At 36.6% G+C, this 19,487-nt stretch overlaps 1 protein-coding gene across 5 annotated transcripts in view; it reads right to left on the reverse strand.

Annotated features, from left to right (window-relative positions):
- Nucleotides 1-19,487, reverse strand: part of SLC30A9 (solute carrier family 30 member 9) — a 74,218-nt gene that overhangs the window by 13,366 nt on the left and 41,365 nt on the right. For all 5 annotated transcript variants that reach the window (XM_070451957.1, XM_020888256.2, XM_070451959.1 and 2 more), the window contains 7 exons: nucleotides 17,017-17,072; nucleotides 14,614-14,749; nucleotides 11,490-11,529; nucleotides 10,432-10,503; nucleotides 9,784-9,891; nucleotides 7,175-7,340; nucleotides 664-793 (listed from right to left, as the gene is read on the reverse strand). In XM_070451957.1, the coding sequence (XP_070308058.1) occupies nucleotides 664-793; nucleotides 7,175-7,340; nucleotides 9,784-9,891; nucleotides 10,432-10,503; nucleotides 11,490-11,529; nucleotides 14,614-14,749; nucleotides 17,017-17,072 (708 nt within the window). The remainder of the gene's footprint in view (nucleotides 1-663; nucleotides 794-7,174; nucleotides 7,341-9,783; nucleotides 9,892-10,431; nucleotides 10,504-11,489; nucleotides 11,530-14,613; nucleotides 14,750-17,016; nucleotides 17,073-19,487) is intronic.

Raw genomic sequence — 19,487 nt, forward strand, 5'->3', positions numbered from 1 at the left:
GAATTTGCCTATATATAAAAATTAAAGGGCTTCCTTCGTGGCTCAGTGGTAAAGAACCTGCCTGCCAAAGCAGGAGACGTGGGTTTGATCCCTGGTCCCGGAGGGTCCCACACGACTCGGGGCAACCAGGCCGCTGGGCCACAGCCATGAAGCCTGCGCGCTGCAGCCCAGGAGCTGCAATGGCTGAGCCACGCGCTGCAACAGCCGAAGACCACAGCTCAGAGCCCGTGCTCCACGAGAGAAGCCACCGCAACGAGAAGCCCGCCACCAGGGCGGAGGCCCTGACGCTGCAGCCAGAGGAGGGCCCCGGAGCAACAAAGACCCAGCACAGCCGAAATTAAATAGAAAATTATTAGAAACAAACAAGACAAAAACGCAAGTATTATTTCTTTACCTCACAGCTTGTTGAGAGTAAATAAAATAACATATATACAATGTCTGGCACTAACGAGCCCTTTAGTAATAAATTACCTTTTAGCTGTCTCCTTTGAATCACTCTTACAGTAAATAAAAAGGTCTTCGTCAAATTTTAGAGCCCTAAGAAGCTGAAACCTGAAGTGACTTTAAGACTTACAAAGAAAAGCTTTTATTTTATTTATTCAGGAAGTAACTCTTCAACCCTTGGCTATATTAAGAAAAAAATCAATAAATACATAAACTTACTTGTAGCATTTGGTCAAAATCTTGTTTTTCCAAATATGATCTCGTAACAACTCGTCCATCAAAATCTACTTCTGCCTTAAATCTCACTTTCCCTAAGCCCAGGTCTGTGGCTTTAACATCATGAATCGCCCTGCAATCAACAATAATGTGTACAAATTTATATACACACACATACGTTTTAGTGTGAAAAGTCTACAATTCTTTTTTCCACCAGTGATGAAAATGGACTAAGACAACTTCCAGAGTGTTCGGCATTAAGCACCACCGACCATTTTCCAAACAAACTGCTTGTTTAGCTTTTTTTTTTTTGTATAATGCCATCTGTTCAGTTCAGTCGCTCAGTGGTGTCTGACTCTCTGCGACACCATGAATCGCAGCACGCCAGGCCTCCCTGTCCATCACCAGCTCCCAGAGTTTGCTCAAACTCATGTCCATCAAGTCGGTGATGCCATCCAGCCATCTCATCCTCTGTCTTCCCCTTCTCCTCCTGCCCCCAATCCCTCCCATCATCAGGGTCTTTTCCAACGAGTCAACTCTTTGCATGAGGTAGCGAAAGTATTGGAGTTTCAGCTTTAATATCAGTCCTTCCAATAAACACCCAGGACTGATCTCCTTTAGAATGGACTGGTTGGATCTCCTTGCAGTCCAAGGGACCCTCAAGAGTCTTCTCCAACACCACAGTTCAAAAGCATCAATTTTCCAGCACTCAGCTTTCTTCACCGTCCAACTCTCACATCCATACATGACCACTGGAAAAACCATAGCCTTGACCAGACGAACCTTTGTTGGCAAAGTAATACCTCTGCTTTTTAATATGCTGTCTAGGTTGGTCATAACTTCCCTTCCAAGGAGTAAGCGTCTTTTAATTTCATGGCTGCAGTCACCATCTGGAGTGATTCTGGAGCCCAAAAAATAATGCCATACAAAGGTGCAAACAATACTATTTTATGGTAATTTTTATATACATTAATCACATAGTTAGGGGATTAAAAAATCAACTCTAAACTGCTTTTTACAATACTGTCATTTTATCTCATACTCTCTTTTTCAATAGCTCCTTCTTCACACAATGCTGAGAAGTACTGTATTAGAATGAGGTTAATAATAACTACCTAACAGGATGAATTATAGAGTTTTGCCAAGAGAACGCACTGGTCATAGCAAACACCCTCTTGCAACAACACAAGAGAAGACTCTACACATGGACATCACCAGATGGCCAACACCAAAATCAGACTGATTATATTCTTTGCAGCCAAAGATGGAAAAGCTCTGTACAGTCAGCAAAAACAAGACAAGGAGCTGACTGTGGCTCAGATCCTGAACTCCTTATTGCCAAATTCAGATTTAACTTGAAGAAAGTGGGGAAAACCACTAGACCATTCAGGTATGACCTAAATCAAATTCCTTATGATTATACAGTGGAAGTGAGAAATAGATTTAAGGGACTAGATCTGATAGACAGAGTGCCTGATGAACTATGGATGGAGGTTCATGACATTGTATAGGAGACAGGGATCAAGACCATCCCCAAGAAAACTAAATGCAAAAAAGCAAAATGGCTATCTGAGGAGGTCTTACAAATAGCTGTGAAAAGAAGATAAGCAAAAAGCAAAGGAGAAAAGGAAAGATATTCCCATTTGAATGCAGAGTTCCAAAGAATAGCCAGGAGAGATAAGAAAGCCTTCCTCAGCGATCAATGCAAAGAAATAGAGGAAAACAACAGAATGGGAAAGACTAGAGATCTCTTCAAGAAAATTAGAGATACCAAGGGAACATTTCATGCAAAGATGGGATCAATAAAGGACAGAAATGGTATGGACCTAATAGAAACAGAAGATATTAAGAAGAGGTGGCAAGAATAAAAAGAATAACTGCACAAAAAAGATCTTCATGACTCAGATAAATACGATGGTGTGATCACTCACCTAGAGCCAGACATCCTGGAATGTGAAGTCAAGTGGGCCTTAGGAAGTTTCACTATGAACAAAGCTAGTGGAGGTGATGGAATTCCAGTTGAGCTATTTCAAATCCTGAAAGATGATGCTGTGAAAGTGCTGCACTCAATATGTCAGCAAATTTGGAAAACTCAGCAGTGGCCACAGGACTGGAAAAGGTCAGTTTTCATTCCAATCCCAAAGAAAGGCAATGCCAAAGAATGCTCAAACTAACAGACGATTGCACTCATCTCACACGCTAGCAAAGTAATGCTCAAAATTCTCCAAGCCAGGCTTCAGCAATACGTGAACTGTGAACTTCCAGATGTTCAAGTGGGTTTTAGAAAAGGCAGAGGAATCAGAGATCAAATTGTCAACATACACTGGATCATCGAAAAAGCAAGAGAGTTCCAGAAAAACATCTAGTTCTGCTTTATTGACTATGCCAAAGCCTTTGTGTGGATCACAATAAACTGTGCAAAGTTCTGAAAGAGCTGGGAATACCAAACCACCTGATATGCCTCTTGAGAAACCTGTATGCAGGTCAGGAAGCAACAGATAGAACTGGACATGGAACAACAGACTGGTTCCAAATCAGGAAAGGAGTACGTCAAGACTGTATATGGTCACCCTGCTTATTTAACTTATATGCAGAGTACATCATGAGAAACGCTGGGCTGGAAGAAGCACAAGCTGGAATCAAGATTGCTGGGAGAAATATCAGTAACCTCAGATATGCAGATGACACCACCCTTATGGCAGAAAGTGAAGAACAACTAAAGAGCCACTTGTTGAAAGTGAAAGAGGAGAGTGAAAAAGTTGGCTTAAAGCTCAACATTCAGAAAACTAAGATTGTGGCATCCGGTCCCATTACTTCATGGCAAATAGATGGGGAAATAGTGGAAACAGTGTCAGACTTTTTTTTTTTTTCCAGGCTCCAAAATCACTGCAGATGGTGATTGCAGCCATGAAATTAAGAGACACTTACTCCTTGGAAGGAAAGTTATGACCAACCTAGACAGCATATTAAAAAGCAGAGACATTACTTTGCCAACAAAGGTTCGTCTAGTCAAGGCTATGGTTTTTCCAGTGGTCATGTATGGATGTGAGAGTTGGACTATAAAGAAAGCTGAGCGCAGAAGAATTCATGCTTTTCAACTGTTGGAATTCAAGGTGTTGGAGCAGACTCTTGAGAGTCCCTTGGACTGCAAGGAGATCCAACCAGTCCATCCTCAAGGAGATCAGTCCTGGGTGTTAATTGGAAGGACTGATGCTAAAGCTGAAACTCCAGTACTTTGGCCACCTCATGCGAAGAGTTGACTCATTGGAAAAGACCCTTATGATGGGAGGGACTGGGGGCAGGAGGAGAAGGGGAAGACAGAGGATGAGATGGCTGGATGGCATCACTGACTCGATGGGCATGAGTTTGAGTAAACTTCGGGAGCTGGTGATGGACAGGGAGGCCTGGCGTGCTGCGATTCATGGGGTCGCAAAGAGTTGGATGTGACTGAGCGATTGAACTGAACTGATAAAATTTATTCATTTTAGAAAAGCGTATCTAACTCAGTCTTAACAAATGATTTAAAATATTCATGACTTTACTAATATTAAACAGCAGTTAGTAAAAATATTCTGATATACTTCTCCCTTATATTCTTACACATGACTAATTGCAGATAGAAAACTGTGATAGGCAGTGTCTACCATGGTTCCAGTGATCCTCTCCTCTTGTGTTCAGACCCGTGGGCAACCCTCTCTCTTTCAATGCAGGCTACCCCTAGTGATTTGCTCCTAACCAAAAGAATATGGCAAGATGATGAGGTGTCATTTCAAGATTAGATGACTGATCTGTGACTTTTATCTTGTCCACACTCAACATCTGTGGTCTTCTCCATTTGCATACTCTGATTAAGCAAACCACCATGTGGGAGAGCTCCACAGGGCAAGGGAACTGAGTTCTGTTGATAACCGTGGCAGTAAGCTTAGAAGCTGATCCCTCCCGAGAGATGACTGAAGTCTCAGTCAACACCTTAACTGCAATATGTGAGAAATACTAGAGTAGAGACCCAGGTAAACCGTGCTCAGATTCCTGACCCAGAGAAGCTGTGAGGCAGTAAATGGTGGATTAAATCACAAAGATGTGGGTTAATTTGTCACAGAGCAATATAGGTAACTAATACACCGCTTTAAAAACTGTATAAACTTTCTGAAATACTAACATTTATTTTTCCAACAATTTAATCTACAGATCTTCACTATTTCAGGAAATTTCAGATTTGTCACAATCTTTCCATTTACAGTTCTTTTGTAGACTTTGATTATAAACAACATATGCAAATTATAAACACATTATTCCTAACAAATGGGTGCCAAAATACAGGAAGTAAAAACTGACAGAAATGAAAGGAGAAATAGGCAATTCAACAATAATAGGTGACGTCAATATCCTACTTTCAATAATGGAGAGAACAATGAGGCATGAGGATCAATAGGGAAACAGAAAACTTGAGCACTATAAACCAACCAAATCTAACAGACATCTACACAACACTCCTTACAATAGCAGAATAAACATCCTCAAGTACACATGGAACATTATCCAAGACTGATCATATGTTAGGCTATAAAATAAAAGTCAGTAAATTTAAAAGGGCAGAAATAATAAAAAGTGCTTGACAACCACAATGGAATGAAATAAGAAGTAACAAAGACATTTGAGAAATTAAACCACACATTGCTAACCAACCGATGGTTAAAGAAGAAATCTAAAGTGAAATCAGAAAATACTTTGACGCAAATGAAGACACAATATAATAAAATTTATAGGATGAAGTGAAAGCAGTACTTAGAAGGAAATTTATAAGTGTAAAAGCCTATATTAAAAAAAGAAGATGTATATCACATAAAAAAACTTAACGTACCCTCTTAAGACATTGAAAAAAGAGCAAACCTAAATCAATACTAAATGTAAATCAAGCAGAAGGAAGGAAATAATATAGATTAGAGCAGGATTCAAGAAATAGAAAAAACTACATAAGATCAATTAAACCAAAAGTTAGTCCTCTGAAAAGATGAACAAAATTGATAAATCTTTAGCTGGAGTGACCAAGAAAAAAAAATAAACAATACTTAAATTACCAGAATCGGAAATGAAAGAGGAGACATTACTACCAATCCTAAAGAAATAAAAATACAAAGGAAAGTCACGAACAGCTGTACCAACACATTAGATAACTTAGAAATAATGGACAAATTTCTAGAAAGACACAAACTGCTGAAACTGACACAAGACAAAATAGACAATCCAAATAAATGTGGAACCAGAGACAGAGCAAGTAATCAACAGGGACCACGCAGAGAGCCCGTCCCCAGATGGCATCGCTGCTGACCTGTACCAAACGTTTAAAGAAGAAATCATAATAATTTGTTTTACAAACTCATTTAAAAAAATTAGAAGAGGAGAGGAAACACTTCCCAACTCACTTTATAAAGTCAATGTTACCATGATACTAAAAGTAGACAAAAGCACCACAAGAAAAGGACATTAATATGGAGAGTCTCACATGAAGCCACTAAGCCTAGTATTGATTCTAAACATGCTCTACTTCTGATCTTGATCTAGTAGGGAACTACTTTTTAAGAATAAACATGCAGGGCGTAGAATATAAATACAATAATCACATACTCATTTGTTTTAGTGATGCAGATATAGAGGTCATTCTTAAAAGACTGAACTTAAAGATTTTAATTATAACACAAGAAAAACACATTCTTAAAGTTAAATATATATATATATATATATATATGTGTGTGTGTGTGTGTGTAGGTAAGTAGTAGAAAATTAGAATTTTAAAGGATTGTTCCTTCCCCTTCACTCTGAAACTATACTACTGCTTAAGTTCACTAAGGTCTATCAGAACACTTTATCTCTTCTGATTATCTCTTAAATCTTCAACTCTTTATCATTCAAAGATAAAGATTATAAGGAAAAACACTTAAAATAAGCTAAAATGTCTATATACTAAAAAAAAATAAATTATATTCAATTTGGTAGTCATATCCCAATGAATAAAAATTTTTTAACTTCAGTATATTCAATTTGCGGGGACTTCCCTGTGGTCCAGTGGCTAAAGACTCCAAGCTCCCAATGCAGTCCTGGTCTGGGAACTAGACATCACATGCTGTAGCTAAGACCCAGTGCAGTCAAATAAGTTTTTAAAAATACATATTCAATTTGTAATCATTATAAAAATATAAGGCACATATAAATATGAAGATTTCATATAAGTGGTTCCACATTAAACAGTCAAATACTTTGCAAACTTCTGTTCCCATTAAATCATCTAACTGTTCCTTATTAGAAAAATTAAAGATAAGATTTAAAAGGAAACTCGGGGAGTTTGCTAAATGCTTTCACTTGCTTTCTTGTAAGGTTGCAATGCTGCAAATTAGTAGATTAAAAAGTTCTGAAAGCTAGGGATGCAAAACTTCTTTTGGAAGAACTTATAAAACAAGCATTTCTATTTCTTAATATATTTCTCTAAACTTTAACAGCATCACTGGAATAAGCTGACCTTACTGACGGATCGTTCTCCAGGAGTTCAGTAAGCCGCTGTACTTGTTCTGGCTGGATGGATCGCCCCAAGAGCGCCTCTGTGTTGGTGTAGATGAGGAACGCTGAGACCACGCCCAGCAGGGTGCCCACACCCAAAGAGCCTAGGCTGTCATACACTGGGTTGCCTAAACAAAAGCACGTAAGAAGTCAGTAAATTAACATGTTCTATTTCAATGAGCTTTAGGGAGCAAAGAACCTAAATTAGTAAGTCAAGGGACTTGAAATTCATTCCTAATTCCTTTAATGACTTTCTTCTAATAGTTTTACTATTCTACAAAAGAAGAATGCTACAACTTGCCACATATTACATAAAAGAGTATTATGCAGTTTAATTACTTATGATCCATTCTTTGCACCAGGTCACATGGGTTAGGGTTCAGAGCATTTTCAAATTAGAGACATGATATATATATACTAAAGTAATAAGAGTCCATTTCTTTTTTGGTATGTCGGTAGCACTTTTCCTAGTTGACAAAATAACTGTAGGACCAACAGCTAAAAAAAAATTTCTGTGTTTTGTCTTACAAAGGTTCTATGAAAGATTTAAGCCATATAAAAAAATATGTACCAGGCACTTTTATCTCTTTCAACCAAGAATGATACATAGGTAGTAACGTTCTTAGATACACAAAAAGAAAGCAGAAAGAAAATGGAAGTTCATTTCATCTGCTGGCTACCTTAAAGCAGCGGTTCTCAAAATGCAGTCCTAAGACCAGTAGTAGCATCAGCATCACTAGATGACCTGGCAGTAATGCAAACTGTCAGGTCTCGCTCAAGACCTTCTAAATCAGAACTCTGGAGCAGAGGTCTAGCATTCTATGCGTTCCCAGTCCCTCCAGATGATTCTAATTGTAAAGTTTGCACTAGGTTATTAGGACTTTATTCTCTTCCAGAACCAATAAGAAGAGGTGACTTAGTATCTTTGAATGTATAGGTTAATATTTATTAACAGACATCAATAAATATTATACTTTAAATCTCTATAATAAATTTTACATGCAAGGTTTTTATAAATTAAGCCTTTTATTCCATAGATCAAATGTCAGTATTAAATTTAACTACCTTAATGCTTAATATACATGCTTTACTAAAAAAAAACCCCTCAATTTACATTAGTTTTATTAACATGTAGTCAAAATATAACACTAAAAAGGCATGACTTATTTTGTACTACTAAAGTGTACAAATATGATCCACTTGTAAAACATAATCCATTAGGAAGTTTGTAATTATAGAGTTTCAAATTAAATACTGCTCTTCTTTAGAAATATAAACTTAATTATTTTTATTTTCAAATATACAGTATTAATAACTGAATGACAATAATAATAAACAGAATTATTAGCTGGAAAATATTTTATTTCCGGGCATGTCACTTAATGTAAATGACTTAAGTAATTAAATAAAAATTATTGTGAAACTTTTTAATGAAGGATATAATAAAACATACTTGGTAGAAAGAGATCTTCCTTTATCTTGATTTTTTTAAATTTACTTTTAACTGGAGGAAAATTGCTTTACAATATTGTACTGGTTTCTGCCATACAACAACATGAATTAGCCGTAAGTATGTATATGCCTTCCCTATGAACCTCCCTCCCACCCCTGATCCCATCCTATCCCTCTATTAAAAGTTGACCTATTCATCAAGTCATACTTTCCTTAAGCCTTACATTTTGCTAAGAAATTATTTATGTCTAAAAAGTGTCTAAAATGGTAAGGTCAACTAGAAAAACAATCAAAACATTTAGGAATATTTTGGATCATAGTGAACATCATAAAATGCTGGTTTAGTCTCAATATGCACATTCAAAATGAGAAAAATCTATTCATACTTCAGACTATGTTAACGCTGCAGAACAGTGGAAGCTCATCACCTAAAATATTTTAAATATGCTAGGACAAACAGGTATGAATGGAAATACCGTTCCAAGAGAATTCCAACCTCAGAAATTGAGTTTCTTCATAATAATTGATTCATTTATTTTAGAAAATAAAAATAAAATGGTTTTTCTGTCTTCTTATTCACCTGTGCTGCACTGGCCTTAAAAACATTTAACTAGCTGCCAGAGTGAGGATGGAGGAAACTGAAGAATCAAGGAGACGGCAGAGCAAGAGCAGTTATTATTGGCACTAATAGCGGAAAAAGACAAAGGGGTAAGCCACAATGTGTATTTATTTTAAACTTTAGAGTTTATTAAAGTTCTTTCTCATATATTATCTCAAACCTGTAAGGTCACTAGCACAAGTATTACCAATATCTCTACACATAAAGAACTTAAAGCTCTGAATAGTTGTGTAATTTACTAAGTCACAGCTAGAAAGGTTTAGAGCATTATAGAAATGCTCTATTAGCAGTTTTCTTTATTTCTAAGAGAAATTTCTAACTCAGAAATCTGAATACTTTTACTGTCTTACTTGTCTTATAAAAACAAACGGTTAGTATGAAATTCACATTTAACAATCTACTGGTTTAAACTTTTTCAATGATATAAAGGAAAATTCCCACATATTAAAGGATTATTTAAGTAGTACAAACAAATCACTCGTAATCCGAGAAATATTTACCTGTTATGGAGGTAAGGCCCATGCAAGTGGCTGCTATTGTCACTCCCAACACCGCTGCAGTGTCCTCCAGTAATATGACATTTGTACTAGGATCACGACTCTCCATTACTTAATCATTGTGGTAGAGACAAGAAAAGAAACTTTTGAAATTTTAATTTGATATTATCAGGCAACATAAAATGTCCATTAACTTAATTTAATTTGAATTAAAAGGGAGTTCCCTAGTGGCTTAGCAGTTAGGATTATAGGCTTTCACTTGCTATGGCCCAGGTTAAATCCCTTGCTGGGGAACTGAAATCCCACAGGTTGTGCACAATGGCCATAAAAAAAAAAAATTAAAAATGCATGAGATCCTGACTTTTAAAACTGTTCAATATAAACATAATTACTTGATTTAAATGTTAACAATAACTGATATTTAGAGTCAAATTACTTTCTCAAGTTACATAAGCATATACAGAAATACTGTAGTCCACGTAAGTTAAAACCAAATATAAAGCACTCCTATTCAAATTACACTACAAGCCACATAGGGAAGACATTGAGACATATTTTGTGCACATCTATGTGGAACAAAGCAACAGTACTTGGTGATTTTAGGCAAATAAAGATGATGATATAATACACCTACATTTCTAAAGTACATACCATACTTGTAAAATGACGTTCCTTTGGCCCGAGCACTCCTACGAAGCTCATTTACAGCAACAAGAAGTGTTGCTGAAAGAAAAGCACTCATATCAGATGGAAGAAACTTCATGCCTCCAAACTTTAAAGATGGCATCTCAAAAGATAAATAAATAGGCACAATGCTTTAATGCTATCTAAGAGCTATCAATAGGAGAAGTTCTATATTAAACTAGCCATTATCAAGACTGCCAGTTAATCATTTATAATAAAATTTCAGCTACCATAATTTAAATATCATTACTGTCACAAGAACCTTAATTTATTAGGACTTCCCTGGTGGCTGAGACGGTAAAGCATCTGTCTGCAATGCGGGAGACCTGGGTTCGATCCCTGGGTCGGGAAGATTCCCTGGAGAAGGAAATGGCAACCCACTCCAGTACTCTTGCCTGGAAAATCCCATGGATGGAGGAGCCTGGTGCAGGTTACTGTCTATGGGGTTAGTTGTCAGGTACCACGCTAAGCACAATCACTTTTGAGACCCCCAACCTTTTGAGGCAGGTGGTATTATCAACATTTTACAAGAATGTCAAAGATGAAGGGATAATGCATAGAAAATGACAATGTTTCAGAAGTAAACATACTTTAAGTAGAGCAGCAGATTAGGCAGTTTCATGAATGGTATTAGCACTTCCCTGTCATATTACTGCTATAGCTCAAACTTTCAAAAGCTTAAAAATACTCATACCACAAAAAGGGACAGTCTTCCCTGGTTAACATTACTAAAGCCTGATTCTTAAAAACTCAGTATATAGTTATGTTTTTATACTCCATTTCAAATGTTCTGAGCATGATATGATACTTAAGAACAAGAACAAAAACAGCTTTTCCAAATTTGGCCCCATCCATTATAGGAATCAACATAGTACATTATACAAAGAATTTCCTCCCTCAAAGGAGACAAAACTTTATTCCTATTTCTACAGTTTTCTTTAACCAAGAGAACTTATTATTAATAGCAAACTATAAAAATGGACTGTAGATTATTAAGAATAACAAAATTCTGGGATAGTACGTACCTCCTTCAGATACTAATGATCCCGCTAAAATACAGTATGCCTAGGAAATAAATATTAAAATAAAGCAAAAGTTAACATTTCACTAAAGAATTATATAACAGTCCATGTGTAATAAGCTTAATGGATGGAAACATCAATTCAATCCCAATCAGATAAGGATTTTGATGGGAAATAGTTCAAATGAGGACAATGAGATACATGGTGTCTCATAAGAAGAAACGAGAGTTAAAATTTGATGACCATCTCACTTTTTAATACCTGGAAGAGTAATATACACACACATATACACACACACAGAGTAGAATGTTATACCATGACCTAAGTTAATTCATGATATAAAAGAATTATTACTTAATTGGTAAAAAAAGTTTTTAACTTCAAAATGAACACAAACATTTGAAATCTAGGGTTGTGGGTACAGTAAGATCCCCAACCATACCCAGTTAATTCTCAATTTTGTTTGGATGCCCAGTATCAAGAGAATTCTTTCTCAGTCCTGATTCAGATGCATCAGCAGTTATACACAGTAATCAATTTGGGGGAGGAAAATAATACCATTTTCCTTACAATCGCAGACACTCTTGAATTAGATAAAGATATCAAGAAGCATGACTACGAACAAAGCTAGTGGAGGTGACAGAATTCTAGCTGAGCTATTTCAAACCCTAAAAGATGATGTTGTGAAAGTGCTGCACTCAATATGCCAGCATATTTGGAAAGCTCAGCAGTGGCCACAGGACTGGAAAAGGTCAGTTTTCATTCCAATCCCAAAGAAAGGCAATGCCAAAAAATGCTCAAACTACTGCACAATTGCATTCATCTCACATGCTGGTAAAGTAATACTCAAAATTCTCCAAGCCAGGCTTCAGCAACATGTGAACCGTGAACATCCAGATCTTCAAGCTGATTTTAGAAAAGGCAGAGGAACCAGAGTTCAAATTGCCAACATCTGCTGGATCATCGAAGAAGCAAGACAGTTCCAGAAAAACATCGATTTCTGCTTTATTGACTATGCCAAAGCCTTTGACTATGTGGATCACAATAAGTCGTGGAAAATTCTTCAAGAGATGGGAATACCAGACCACCTGATATGCCTCTTGAGAAATCTGTATGCAGGTCAGGAAGCAACAGTTAGAACTGGGCATGGAACAACAGACTGGTTCCAAGTAGGAAAAGGAGTACGTCAAGGCTGTATGTTGTCACCCTGCTTATTTAACTTATATGCAGAATACATCATGAGAAATGCTGGGCTGGAGGAAGCACAAGCTGGAATCAAGATTGCCGGGAGAAATATCAGTAACCTCAGATATGCAGATGACACCACCCTTGTGGCAGAAAGTGAAGAACTAAAGAGCTTCTTGATGAAAGTGAAAGAGGAGAGTGAAAAAGTTGGTTTAAAGCTCAACATTCAGAAAACTAAGATCATGGCATCTGGTCCCATGACTTCATGGCAAACAGATGGGGAAAGAGTGGCAGACATTTTTGGTCTCCAAAATCACTGCAGATGGTAACTGCAGCCATGAAATTAAAAGACGCTTACTCCTTAGAAGGAAAGTTATGACCAACCTAGATAACATATTAAAAAGCAGAGACATTACCTTGCCAACAAAGGTCCGTCTAGTCAAGGCTATGGTTTTTCTAGTAGTCATGTATGGACGTGAGAGTTGAACTATAAAGAAAGCTGAGCGCTGAAGAATTCATGCTTTTAAACTGTGGTGCTGGAGAAGACTCTTAAGAGTCCCTTGGACTGCAAGGAGATCCAACCAGTCCATCATGAGGAAGATCAGTCCTGGGTGTTCATATTGGAAGGACTGATGTTGAAGCCAAAAATCCAATACTCTGGCCACCTCATGCGAAGAGCTGACTGATTTGAAAAGACCCTGATGCTGGGAAAGATTGAGGGCAGGAGGAGAAGGGGACGACAGAGGATGAGATGACTGGATGGCAACACCAACTCAATGGAGATGGGTTTGGGTGGACTCCGGGAGCTGGTGATGGACAGGGAGACCTGGTGTGCTGTGGTTCATGGGGTGGCAAAGAGTCGGACACAACTGAGCGACTGAACTGAACGATCAAGAACAGCTTTGTGCTTTAGTCCAAGACATGCAGAAAAAAAAAGACAAGATTTTTTTAAAGTTTTATATGAAATTCAAATGAAAAATTTTATATGAAATTTAAAAATTCAAATATAGAATTTCTGGAACCCCAGCCTTCCCTGAAATAGAGGTTTAAAAATTTTGAACCCCCTTCAACATTCTCCTCATTCTGTTAAGGAAAGTAAGATTTCCCAAAGCTATGTGATTTGCTTGAGTACATGGAAAGAATATTGGAATAAGAACTAGAATACAGGTTTTCCTATCTCAATTTTAGGCTCCTTCCACTGAATCTTACTGGCAACATCAGCAGAAACAGCCTGGAACTACACCGTGAGATACAAAAGCCGACAGGGGTGCCACAGGACCAATCTGCACTTGTCGCGGGAGCTGTTGTCTCAGCTGCCAAGCAGGGTAACCTCCAGGAAGTTCCCATGAGAAGAAAACAGACAGCCACAGGTCTCTACGAAGGCCAGCAGACGCCAGTGCCAGATGAAGCCGGTGCCCGTCTCTACCTTCAGCGCTGCCAGAGGCGCCCGGGGGCAGGAGAGAGGAACCGAAGCCCTCAGGGGCGAACATAGAGAAGGCAGCCACACACCCACTCCCCCAGGGGAGGCTCCACCGGAATGTGGGGAAGAAGACGCTTTAGGAGAAATTCTCACATGTGACTACTACAAGGGAAGGGATATTTTAACTACTGACAGATTATGCTCAGTACTAAAACGCAACAGAGGTCGTCTAGTTTTTCTGCTTTTAGTAACGGAAGAAATTAATAGAACTGTCCAAAGTTTTAACCAAGGATGCAGTGCTTAACGACTGTACCTAAACAGATACTCTTGCTCAACATCACAGGGATTTAGAGGTCAGGTTCAGTCACATCCTAAACAACACACACAGGTACATAATCCTATATTACAGTCAAGACGGTATATTTAGTCCCAATCTTTAACATTAATATAACAAAGGCATTCTACTGTACTTGTTACTTTATACTACTTTAAAACTGAGGGGGAAGGGAAGGAGAAAATTACCCATAGAAGAGATTCTATTGGTTGAGGATTGAGCAGTCCCATGATTCCATGGTACCAAGATAATCCTGCACCCATCATGAAAATACCAACACCACTAATTAGTGAAGCAATATAGCGCATATTTGAAAATCCATACCTGAAAAATAAAAAATAGTTTACAAGAAATATAAATGATTTCCATCCAAAATGTTTAATAGTTCAATGAAGAAAAACCTGTTACAGTATCAAGATGTTATGATTTTATAGGTAAGTAAAAGGTAAGTGCTAAACTCAAATCTAATCAGAAAGTAAAATATAAAGTGGAAAAAACTGCATGATCTTTGAAACTATATAAAAATAAAGTGCATGTGATTTAATTCAGGTATTTGCTAATCCCTCTTTCTTATAATTTGCTTTGATTTACTACAGCAATTTTAAATACCGCAAACAGATAAAATTTATTTTTAAAATGTATTCAGATGTTTAATGAAGAGGATAACATTTCAATTTCCTTGTAATGAAGTTTCTAATTCAATACTGCCTTACATAATTTATATCACCTATAATTTGATGCTAGATACTTTTTGCCAATTCTGTAGAATTTACACACAGTAACTCACTACTATTATTAAAAGACTAAGACATTCAGTTTTCTCGATATTTGATGACAACTTTTTTGTTAAATCTCAATTATTTTTTTAAGAGTCTTTGGTCAACATGTGCATTACTTTGTATTACTGTATCTACCAATACAATAATGAGTAATAAATTTAAAAATATGAGATAATGTAAGAGGGAAAGAATCACTCACTGATAACACAAGTTTCTGGGAATTTACCCCCAAATTCAAACATGGCACCCCTAGAGCAGATGCAAACTTGAACCAGAGCCTTAATGTAAAGGCTCCCCAGGCGGCGCGGTGGTAACGGATCTGCTGTCAACAGGAGGCGTGAGAGACACGGGCTCAGCCCCTGGGGTGGGGAGACCCTCTGAGTGGGATACGGTGACCCACTCCAGCATTCTTGCTGGGAATCCTAATTAGAATTGTTTTTATTTAATTCCTTTTGCAAATATGTAATCTTACCATAGGAAATTAACAGTTTATAGATGTGACAGTGTTCTGTAAGCTTGATTTAGAAAAATTAACATTCTCTTAAAGCTTTCCCCACATAAACTATAAATATTTAATATAATTTAAAATCTAAAATAAATAGCATTACTTTCATTTTATGTGTTTCAAGGAATTTGTATATTCTTACTGAAATTTTTAATTATGTAGATGTGCACTATCCAATATGTCACTAGCTACATAAGACTATTTAAATGTAAATTAAGTAAAACTAACTAAAATTTTAACATAACTCTTCGATTGCACCTGCCACATTTCCAGTGCTCAACAGCCCCATGCAGCTTAGTGACGAGCATACTGAACAGACATGCAAAACTATCCCTATTATTGTAGAAAATTCTATCAGGCAGCACTAAAGTAGATTGTTGAAAATATCTTATGAAATCTACACACCTAAAAATTTTCAATTTCACCCTGTTTTACAATTTTTGGTATATAAAACTGGTCGGAAAAAAATTTTTTTGACATAGTAAAATGCTATAATCATGTAATCATGTGTAATTAGCAGACTCAAAAGCTAGCTGTTCCCTATACAACCTTACTGACAGTTACAGGATATTCAAAATATGCTATTATTTATAAGAAAACAGGAGTGTCTGGATTTCAAGATGTATAAAGCACAGAGGCAGATTCCTATACAGAAATAAAAGTGTACTTCTTTTGCCTTAAGGCAAATTTGATTTCTCAAATTCTATTACTGAAGCTTATTAAAAAAAGAAAAAAACACATGTAGAATCCAAAAATTTTAACTGGTTATATTAGTAGAAGCAGTAGCAAGTCTTTGTATCAAATAACTAATATAATTCAAAACAATATGTGCTAGAGCACATTTCCTTTAAAAATAAGTCATTTTGAAACATTAACAATACTACCTCCAAATGACAATAAGGGGATTAAAATACATTAAGCACATTTAATGTAATTTAATAGAAATTTAATAGAAATTATCACTAAAATTTAAGAGTGGCCTATTAGTTCATGAAATATATGTATTTCCTTTGACCAACTAAAACAACTCCAAGATCAAAATATGTGCTTTGTTATTAATTATCAAATACAAAGTGGACAAGATCCTTATGTTACATTACAAAGAATAAAAATAATTTGAACTCCATTTTCAAATTAGATCTTGAATTTGACACAACAGCTGAATCCTGCAATTTAGATACTACAGCAGAAGAAAGGACCAAATCTTTAACACAAAGCTGCAGGTACATAAAACTTCAGGACATTATCTATAATTCAATGACTTACTGGCAAAACAAATGAAAACATAATAAAGACAGAGTCCTTACGGATGAGTAGGATCTGGTGTCTGAACAGACTTACTGATGCCCAATGCGAGTAAGGCCTATGGAAGGAAGAAAAGCGAATGGTCATTAGCAAGACAGGGAGTGTGATGAGGTTAAGCCAGCCTGGAGGACACAGGCTGAGAACAGACGCTGAGCACACGCAGGCCCCTGACCCAGCAATTCTGGTTTCCAGTGCCTACCGCTGAGCCATAACGATGAACAGAAAGGGCTTTAAAAAACACTGCTTATGTCAACGTACGGCAAAAACCACTACAATATTGTAGTCAGCCTCCAACTAATAAAAATAAATGGGGAAAAAAAAGTCTGACACCAAAAAAAAAACCACCACTGCTTATAAAGATGAGAAATAAGAGAGCAACCTAAAATTTCTTCAATGAGGAATGGCAAAATAAATCATGGTACAACCAAACAGTAGACTTCCTCCACCTCAGTGTAAAAGAATAGCGTTGGGATAGAGCTCTCTATGCTGACATGCTGAAAGCTCCAACACGTAACATTCAGTGAAAGGAAAAAAAGCAAGTTTAGAAACAATGTACAAAAGAACTCGTGCTTTGTAATTGTTTGTAACAACATACAATGTAAAGCACAGGGAAAAGCCTGAAAGAACTCATGTCTAAGCAGGGTTAGGGTAGCCTGTAATACCTAATGTTTTACAGGAAGAATAACTTGTATAAGCTGAACAAATAAAACATTTAAAGAGTACAATTTGTGTATACACATGATACATTTGGGCTTCCCTGGTGGCTTGGAAGGTGAAGAATCTGCCTGCAATGTAGGAGACCTGGGTTTGATCTCTGGGTGGAGAAGATCCCCTGGAGAAGGGAATGGCTACCCACTCATTTTCTTGCCTGGAGAATTCCATGGGCAGACGAGCCTGGCAGGCTACAGATATGGGTTCGCAAAGAATCAGACATGACTGAGGGACTATTCTATTCTATGACACATTTACATTTTCAGTAAAGCTCCAAAACTATGTGCATGAAGTACAGGTATCAGTGTACACACTGCAGTGACTGTCCGGAGTACGGAAGGAGGAAATAAAGACGGAAGACTAATTACAACAAAAATTTTATTTCTTTACGGAAAAAAAGTCATGACAAAATGACAAAATTTTGCATGAAAAAAATGTCTTTTATATTGGTTACCATCTTTCTCTCCTTCCTCCCTTGCCTTCATCTTTTCTTCCTTTGTTTATTTGATATGTTTGATTATATCTTTTTTTGATCATATCTTTTGTTAAAAAAGACTGATTCACTGGAACTGCTCAGTATCATGTTTACACTAAGTATCTTTTCTATTAATTTGATGTAAATTTAGAAATCTGAAGATTACCTTATTAAAATTATTTATCTAATAAAAATACAAAACCTCTGAGTGAATATGTAATTTTATTCGACTAAGCTGGGGGGTTTTTCATTTTTTCAGCATGGTAGCAAATAGGTAAACTTTTAAGATAACCAAATTCTTCACAGTTGAGGTTTCTCTGTAGGTTACCATGCATTTAATAGAAACATTTTCTTTTGTAAAATATATGGAGATTTTACCACCCTGAAAATGACTAAAACAAATAAATACCAGATTTAAGTTTTGATACTGGAAATTCTATCCTAAAAACAAAGAATATTACAAATTTTTTTTCTACTTGATTCTAAAGGAAAACAGGGTTAAACTACTTAAAACAAATGACGGCTTTTCAATAAATTAAACTAAGAGAATGAGAGTAAATTAAGAATATATAATTTAAAAACTGGTATACTAAAATTGAAATACTCATTATCAATTCACACTATATATGTGTGTGTTTATAATGTTTACAAAATAGTCAGTGAGTGTTCAATTATTTTTAAAATAGTTAATGTTCAGGTTGGCTGTGCAATGAAGTGTGAGATATCAGAAGTTCTATAAATTTAATATGGGCCGTATTTATTCTTATAAAAATAAGATATCACTAATCCTGTTCTCCAAAAATTAAAGTCAAAGTTCTAAAACTTAATGTAAATGGAATCATGCAATTACTACTCTTTTGTATTTGCCATCTTTTATTTAACATACTGTTGGCGATGCAAATATGCTGTTACAGACAAGAATTTCATTTTTTTCTTTTTATTGCTAGATAATATTCCATTGTATGAGTACACCACAATTTGTTTATTCCACTGTTGATGAACATTCGTGCTGATCCCAATTTTCTGTCCACTACAGCACCTTTACAGTGCTATAAACATTCTTACACAAGTCTTTGTGGACCTTTGTTCCCATTTCTCCTGGTTAAATATTTAGGAGGGGAACTGCTGCGTCCAACAATAGACATATGTTTACAAGAAGCTGACTAATTTAAGAGTGGTTGTAACATTTTACGGGCTTCCCTGGTGGCTCAGAGGTTAAAGCGTCTGCCTGCAATGCGGGAGACCTGGGTTCGATCCCTGGGTTGGGAAGATCCCCTGGAGAAGGAA

This window comes from Odocoileus virginianus, chromosome 21 (genome assembly GCF_023699985.2).
Source record: "Odocoileus virginianus isolate 20LAN1187 ecotype Illinois chromosome 21, Ovbor_1.2, whole genome shotgun sequence".
Classification (NCBI taxonomy): domain Eukaryota; kingdom Metazoa; phylum Chordata; class Mammalia; order Artiodactyla; family Cervidae; genus Odocoileus; species Odocoileus virginianus.